Genomic DNA, 8295 nt, shown 5'->3' with positions numbered 1-8295 from the left:
GGCAAATGGGACGAAGTCCCTGTTTTTATAATTCTGCCCAGACATCCTCGGTTCTGCCTCGATCTTGGCCCTCGATCTTGTCCTTCGATCGAGGTCCTCGATCCTGGCTTCGATCCTGGTCCTCGGTCCTGCCTGCAACCGTGACCCTCGACCCTGGGCTTGATCATGCCTTCGATCGTGACCCTCGACCCTGGGCTCGATCATGCCTTCGATCGTGACCCTCGACCCTGGGCTCGATCATGCCTTCGATCGTGACCCTCGTCCCTGGGCTCGATCATGCCTTCGACCGTGACCCTCGTCCCTGGGCTCGATCATGCCTTCGACCGTGACCCTCGACCCTGGGTTCGATCGTCGCCCTCGACCTTGAGCTCGATCTGAGCTTTGATCGTGGCCATCGACCCTGAGCTCGATCTAGGCTTCGATCGTGGCCATCGACCCTGAGCTCGATTCTGGGCAGAAGCAATTTCCAACAGAAGGAAATTGCAGCAGCTGTTTTAGTTCAATTTTTGATCCGTTAACCATCCGAAACTCACCCGAGGCCCTCGAGACCTCAACCAAATATACCAACAAGTCCTAAAATATCATACGAACTTAGTCGAATCTTCAAATCACCTCAAACAACGCTAAAACCATGAATTACACCCCAATTCAAGCCTAATGAACTTTGAAATTTCTAATTTCCACAAACAACTCAGGAACCTATCAAATCACGTCCGATTGACCTCAAATTTTGCACACAAGTCATAAATGACATAACATAGGTATTCCAATTTTTAGAATCGGATTCCGACCCCGATATCAAAAAGTCAACCCCCCGGTCAAACTTCTCAAAAATAAAAACTTTCAGCATTTCAAGCCTAATTCCTCTACGGACTTTCAAATAATATTCCGGATACGCTTCTAAGCCCAAAATCACCATACGGAGCTATTGGAATCATCAAAATTCAAATCCGAGATCGTTTACATATAGGTCCACTTTTCTAACTTAAAATTTTAATTATGAGACTAAGTGTCTCATTTCACCCCGAGTTCCTTCCGGACTCGAACCAACTAACCCGATATAAGATAATATAGCTGAATAAGACAAAAAGAAGTAGGAATGGGTAAAACAAAGTTATAACTCTCGAAACGACCGGCCGGGTCGTTACATAAACCCAGAATGCAAACTTATTATTACCATCGTCCTACTCCTCAAGATATATACACACATATTATATCGATATATATATATATATATATATATATATATATATATATTATACATTTAATATATATACTATACTATATATACATCTTATATATAGTATATAAGATGTATATATAGCTTATCGAATATAGCTTATTACTTATATCGATATATATCTTATTACTTATATATATATATATATATATATATATATATATATATATATATATATATATATATATATATATATTAATATATATATATACTATACTATACTATACTATATATACATCTTATATATAGTATATAAGATGTATATATAGTTTATCGAATATAGCTTATTACTTATATATATATATATATATATATATATATATATATATATATATATAGATGTATATATAGTTTATCGAATATAGCTTATTACTTATATATATATATATATTATACAATTAATATATATTCTATACTATACTATATATACATCTTATATATAGTATATAATATGTATATATAGCTTATCGAATATAACTTATTACTTATATATATATATATACTATATATACATCTTATATCGATATATATATATATATATATATTATGCATTTAATATATATACTATACTATACTATATATACATCTTATATACTATATATAAGATGTATATATAGCTTATCGAATATAGCTTATTACTTATATATATATATATATATACTATACTATACTATACTATACTATACTATATATACATCTTATATATAGTATATAAGATGTATATATAGCTTATCGAATATAGCTTATTACTATATATATATATATATATATATATATATATATATATATATATATATATATATATATATATATATATATATATATATATATATATATATATATATATATATATATATATTATACATTTAATATATATACTATACTGTACTATACTATATACATCTTATATACTCTATATATACATCTTATATATTATATATATTCGATATTAAATATTGAATATTAAAATTTAGGTCACAATTCTATAATAAAATTTACAAAGCATAGTCTTAGATATTTTTTTTAACATTCTTTTGTCTCTAATATCTATTTAATTTTTATTATTTTTTAAAAAATATGTTAGGCCCATTTAGCCCGTTTAGCCCACGGGCCGGGACCGTTTAGCCCGGGACCAAACGGTCCCGGTCCCGGGCCGGTCCCTACAAAAAGCCCGTTTAGGCCCGGGCCCGTTTAATTTGGGACCGGCCCGGGCCCGTTTGGCCCGTTTAATTTGGGACCGGCCCGGGACCGTTTGGACCGGCCCACTTGGCCCGTTTAGGCCCGGGACCGGCCCACTTGCCAGCCCTACCTCAAGGACAAGGAGCTCCCGGTTTTATGAATCAGCAGAGGCATCAATTTTAGCCTCAACAGGCCATTCAGTCTGGCATAGAATATCTCATGAAGGCCTTCATTCTGAAAACTAATGAGAGGCTTGAAACTTATAGCGCAACTATACGGGAACATGGAGCAACTATCAAAGAACTAGTCACTGTTTTCGAAACCTGGAAAGACAGGTTGGGTAGCTGATGACTCTATTGTCTGAGAGGATTCCAGGAACTCTCCCCACTGATACTGAAAGAAATTCCAAGGAAATAGTGAATGCTGTAGCCTTGAGAAGTGGGCAAGGGTTGAAAGACCCCACCCGATCCAAAAAGCTGTGATACTTGAAAAAGAAAGTGGGGAGCAGCTGAAAAATGATGATGACAAGAAGAAGAAAGGCCCAATGATAGTTGAGAAAAAGAAGAAGAGAGAAGCTTCGAGAAGGGAGGAACATGATGAGAGTAAGCATATGCCTGCTCTATCTTTCCCTCAAAAGCAATATAGAGAAAAGATGGACAAGTAGTTTTAGAGATTTCTAGATGTGCTGAAACAAGTTCATGTAAACTTACCATTCACAGAAGTGCTATAACAAATGCCCTCTTATGCTAAATTCTTGAAAGAGATCCTTACGAAGAAGAGGAAAATAGAGGAGACCTCAGTGGTCATGCTCACAGAGCATTGCAGTGCGATATTGCAAAACAAACTCTCACAAAAGTGTGGAGATCCAGGGAGTTTTACTATACCTTACTCATTAGGAACTATAAAGTTTGATAAGTCTTTATGTGATTCTGGTGCCTCAATTAACTTAATGCCTCTATCTATTTACAGGAAACTTGAGAAGGAGATTGGAGAGATAAGGTCAGTGCCAATATCTTTCCAGCTGGCAGACCATATGACTATAACACCCGAGGGGATAGTCGAAGATATGTTAGTTCGGGTGGAGAAGTTCATATTTCCTGTAGACTTTATAGTGGTAAATATGGAGGAGAACAAGGAGGTCCCCCTTATCCTAAGAAGACCATTCTTAGCAACGGGTAGAGCTATATTGGATTTACACGAGATAAAACTCATGCTTAGACTGGATGAGGAGACTGTGACGTTTAAGATGGATGTAGAAAAGGGGGTGCAAAAATAAAAACCAGCTGCAAGTGTTGAGTGGAAAATAAAGGGCTCAAAAGATGAAATTTGTAAAAGGTGAAATGTGGGGTGGTTGGTTTAACTTTTGAGTAGAACTATTGAAATAAGGAGAAAGGTGCACTGTATTGAAAAAGTAAGAGCCACTTGAATTGAAAAAAAAATAAGTGTATGATTGTGAAAAAATGTTCGGTGATAGTTGTAACTTGATGCAATTGTGCTTAAAGAAGTTGGAAGTTGATATATATTGATGTGAGGGTGGAGTTATGGTTTGATGATGTATGTATTAAAGTGCTTAGAGAGGTGTAGTCACTCTTATATCTAAATATATCCTACCCATCCCGCAGCCTACATTACAACCAAATGAAGTCCTACTTGATCCTTGACTGAATGAGCTCAATTAGTAGTGTAGTACACTGTAGGCAAGCCTATGGTACGTATTTTGTGGCATATGAAATTTGTTTTGGAGAGTGAGCGAATTCTTTCTATCTTGAGTTCCTAATTGTTCTTAAATTTCATTGTGTGTGGAACTACTTTCTATTGTTATGTGAGGACATTTGATTCATGAAGGAAAGGTAATGTCATTGACCTCTGTGTTAAAGTAAGTGAGTGGGTTGTAAAAAGTGTGTGGTGCTTTTGAGTCAAATCTTGAGGATAGGATGTTACGGTATTGTGCTTAATTTATTTTAAATATTCTTGGTGCGATGAGTTATTAGAGTTGTTTAAAAAGGTCGTGTTTATATGAAGTGTAGTTTGATTGCTCGAGGACAAGCAATGGTTTAAGTTTGGGGTGTTAATGGTAAGCTATAATTCGTGTTTTAGTCACCTATTGCACTCTAATTTACTGCACTTTTATTGTGTTTGTGCTTTAATCACTAGTATTTTGCAATTGTGTGTTTTATGCCTTATAGGAGTAATTCCGAGGTATGTATATGTTAAGGAATGAATTCGAGTGATTTGGAGCTTTGAAGTCTAAGTAAATTCCCAAGGGATTAAGCCGGGATCGTGTTCAGGGGTCGAAGACCAAGTCTGGATGTCAAAAATCGAGATTCAATCCGTACTTTGAGAAAAGTCCACAACCGCGGCGCGTGGCACGCCGTGGCTGCCCAAATCTCTGCTGCCTGTCAGAATCAACTCTCTGGATTTCCCCACTAATGCCCCGCATAGCGCGTCGCCCCATGCGGTGGTCATGTGCATTATTTACAGAGTAAATATCCTATTTCGACTAGGAAAAAGTGATTTCGTCTAGGGCCGACCCTACTTAGTATAAATACATGGAAAAACGTTATTTTGAGACTTTTGACATATTGGAGACCTAAGGAGGCTAATGAGGAGTTGGAGAAACAAAATCATAAGGAGTTCATCAGTCAATCCTCACTCAAGACCCGAGTTTGGAACGTTTTATATTTTTCTTTACTTTAAACATATTTGTGATGAATTGCTCCATATATATGGAGTAGTTCTCTTTAGGGTTTGATGGATTTGGTATATTAATGATTGTTTGTGGATTATAACTCTAGTTTTATGTATTGAAGCATTTTTGGATGATTTAATTATTGCATCTATATTCACTTGTTCATGTAATCGAGAGAGGCATAACTTGTGATATCTCTGTATTTTATTGTTGGTTGAGTTCATTAATTCTTTTATAGTAATCGAAAAAGGCTAGTTGAATCATTGAATAAACCTAGTTAGGAGGATAATCGAGAGAGGTTCTCCTGAAGACCAATCCACTTCGCATTCTTGCATATCTTCACGGGCTTAAATTGGTTCATCTTGTGAGGTTAAGACTTAATTGAGAGGGGAATTTTACTGAACGTTTGAACTAATAATTGAGTAAATTCGAGAGACTCACTTGAATATTAGAATTAAATTATCTAGAGTTAGATCCCAAATAATTATCTTGCACCTATCCTATCAACCCCTATTTTCTCCCATTGATAACTTCCTTGCTTACTTTTGTTGCGATTGTCGTTAGTCAATAGCTTTAGACTCTTAGTTAATTGTAATTAAAAAATTATATAAATCTCAATTATTGATCATCTTGGAAATAGATCAAGCTAGAAACTACAAGAATACTGTTAACTCCAATCCCTGTGGATACAATATTATACTATACTATCTTTGAGTAGCGAGCATGAATCAAGTGTGTGTTTCGAGCTTGTCAATATACCTTCTTATTCCATGGTCTAGCTTACCTAACGCGCGAATTGGCTCACTCATCCTGGGATCTCTTGGTTTTTATTGTATCCGAACTTCACAACACTTCAAAACTACTAATTTATAACTAAACATCATATACCACTCAATTTACCGCTTTAGGTTGCACACTTTACAAGCAACTCACATTGATGCTATTTCTTATGATGTCCCATTCTATTTTGAGTCACACTTAGCCAAACTTGAGAAAGTGAGGCTCTTTGAGAAACTCATATGCCAACTCTCAAAATCTACTCTGCATTGGTACAACTATTTGTGTACACCATAAAAAATATATTTTGTTATGTAACCTTACCACTTTGATATCAAACATTTACAAAATTTCTTGGAGTATCTCGAAATTAAACTTCTAGCGCGAAGGCTAACCTTTCTGATATCTTTTCCCTTTGGGCTTGACTTTTCTGAATCTTTCTGTGATACTATGGCACCTTAGCCAGGGGTGTACGCAGGACTTTTAGTAAGCGGTGTCACAATTAATTGATGATCGATGACCTAAAGGAGTTCGGGGAGATGACGCGATTGAGAAGCCAATTATAGTAGTAGCAAGCTGGCACAAATAAATATTGCAAATTCAAGAAGGGAGTATTCTTGTCACGCCTCGAATTCGGGGAGTGCGACCGATGCTCAACCGAGTGAACCCGGCCGAGAAAGCCTATTAGATTTCCTTCTACCCAAACTCATCCATGAATAAAGAGGAGATGCACTCCATTAATCAAACACTGAAAAGATTTCATTAATAACTTCCATTTCATTTCCATTAGCAGCTTCATTTATAATTTACAAATTATTACAAGTTTATAGATATAATGAAAAACATGTTTGCCAAAATACCAACATATCTAGTTCAATTCCCAACATCAAACACCACCCACAACCTGTCTTCGGAGCCTCTAAGGATAACATAAGAGTAGTATGGAAGTACCGGCAACAAGGCCCCGACTATACCTCAAAACACGAAGTACACCATCAAGTGACATTAGGCCCGGAATAGAGTAGGGCTCACCAAAACCTACTGAATAAGGAGTAACTGCTAACGAGAACCAAAGTTGTCGCTGATGAACCACATGCATCTATTGAAGATGCAGCGCCCCCGACAAAAGGGATGCTAGTACATATAGAATAGTACTGGTATGTAAAGCTAAATTTCCTCTTTCAAAATAGAATGCCAATATAAGGAAGGGAAAACCATGGACACCACAATCAACAATCAATGATATCCAAATTCCAAGTTCAAACATAGTAATTTTCAAAGCACGAAGAATATTATAGATTTTTGGTTGGGAGACCTTTAACACCAATATACCACTGTTCACAATAAAAATACCACCATACTTTTAGCACGGAGTCCGATCATGACCCGATCGGCTAGGACGTCTCATCTGAGACATCAACCACAATCATAATTTCAATTACAATTTCGAGCACAATCACCACCATGTGTGCGATATGGCATCCGATCACGACCCGATCGGCTTGGCCATCTCACCACAATGCCGTGTGGATCAACATCATCCTTTTCTATCAATCATCTTATCCCAATTAAGGGGAATAATTTTATCACATCAATCTCATTCCAAATAAGGGGAATAATTTTATCACATGAATCTTATCCCAAATAAGGAGAATAATCACAATCCATTCCTACACCGGCACATGTAGTTTCGGGGTTAGGTTAGTTCAACCTACCCTTCCTCGGTGACTATCGATACTCCCAAAAACAGTTTTTTGATTTGCATACAAAGGAAACATCAATACAAATGCATTCACCTCATAACTTTTCATACCGTATATAGCCTCATTGGCACTTTCAACCACTTTCAACTCATTAGTTCATTGGCTCTCTTGGCCATACATATGATTCTTCATTCAAGGCACAATGGTCGTATTTCATATTCCACACTTTCATTTCTTTCCTTTCATGGATCATCATCATAAATATCAACAATTAGAATATTCCAGAAATCATAACTGTAGGTTCATTAGTAATGAAGACTTTAAACACAATAGATTTCTTTCCAAGGAATAGAGTAAAATGATTGGCAATAGAAGCACAAGTAAAAATCATAAACGAGTAACACATCATTTATTCTTGAAATACTTTTCCCAAAAGGGCAATACATCATTTCAACTCATGAATATATAAGAGCTCAAAATACATTGAAAATACTTATAAAACATAGCATTAGATAAAATAGCCATATTTGGGCATGACTTGAGTACATAAGATTTTAGGCAAATCTATTTTCGAAGTCAATTTAGAACAATTGAATCAAGACTCATTTATTAACCTTTCTCACATCATTTCATTTCATTGGCACCATTGGCCACAAGTATAATTTTCATTATTGGCACGGTGGCCACACTTTACATCTTCAACCCGC

At 36.1% G+C, this 8295-nt stretch overlaps 1 protein-coding gene across 1 annotated transcript; it reads left to right on the top strand.

Moving 5' to 3' along the window:
* Positions 1–3152: 3152 nt before the first annotated feature.
* Positions 3153–3695, top strand: LOC138901238 (uncharacterized). Its single transcript, XM_070188984.1, has one exon. The coding sequence runs from the start codon at positions 3153–3155 to the stop codon at positions 3693–3695; it is 543 nt and encodes a 180-aa protein (XP_070045085.1).
* The last annotated feature ends 4600 nt before the right edge of the window (positions 3696–8295 follow it).

Source organism: Nicotiana tomentosiformis, chromosome 11 (genome assembly GCF_000390325.3).
Source record: "Nicotiana tomentosiformis chromosome 11, ASM39032v3, whole genome shotgun sequence".
Lineage (NCBI taxonomy): Eukaryota > Viridiplantae > Streptophyta > Magnoliopsida > Solanales > Solanaceae > Nicotiana > Nicotiana tomentosiformis.
This window is presented reverse-complemented; position numbering and strand designations above follow the sequence as displayed.

Excerpts from the sequence above, each read along its gene's own strand:
- LOC138901238 (XM_070188984.1), top strand. The coding sequence starts at position 3,153 with ATGCCCTCTTATGCTAAATTCTTGAAAGAGATCCTTACGAAGAAGAGG.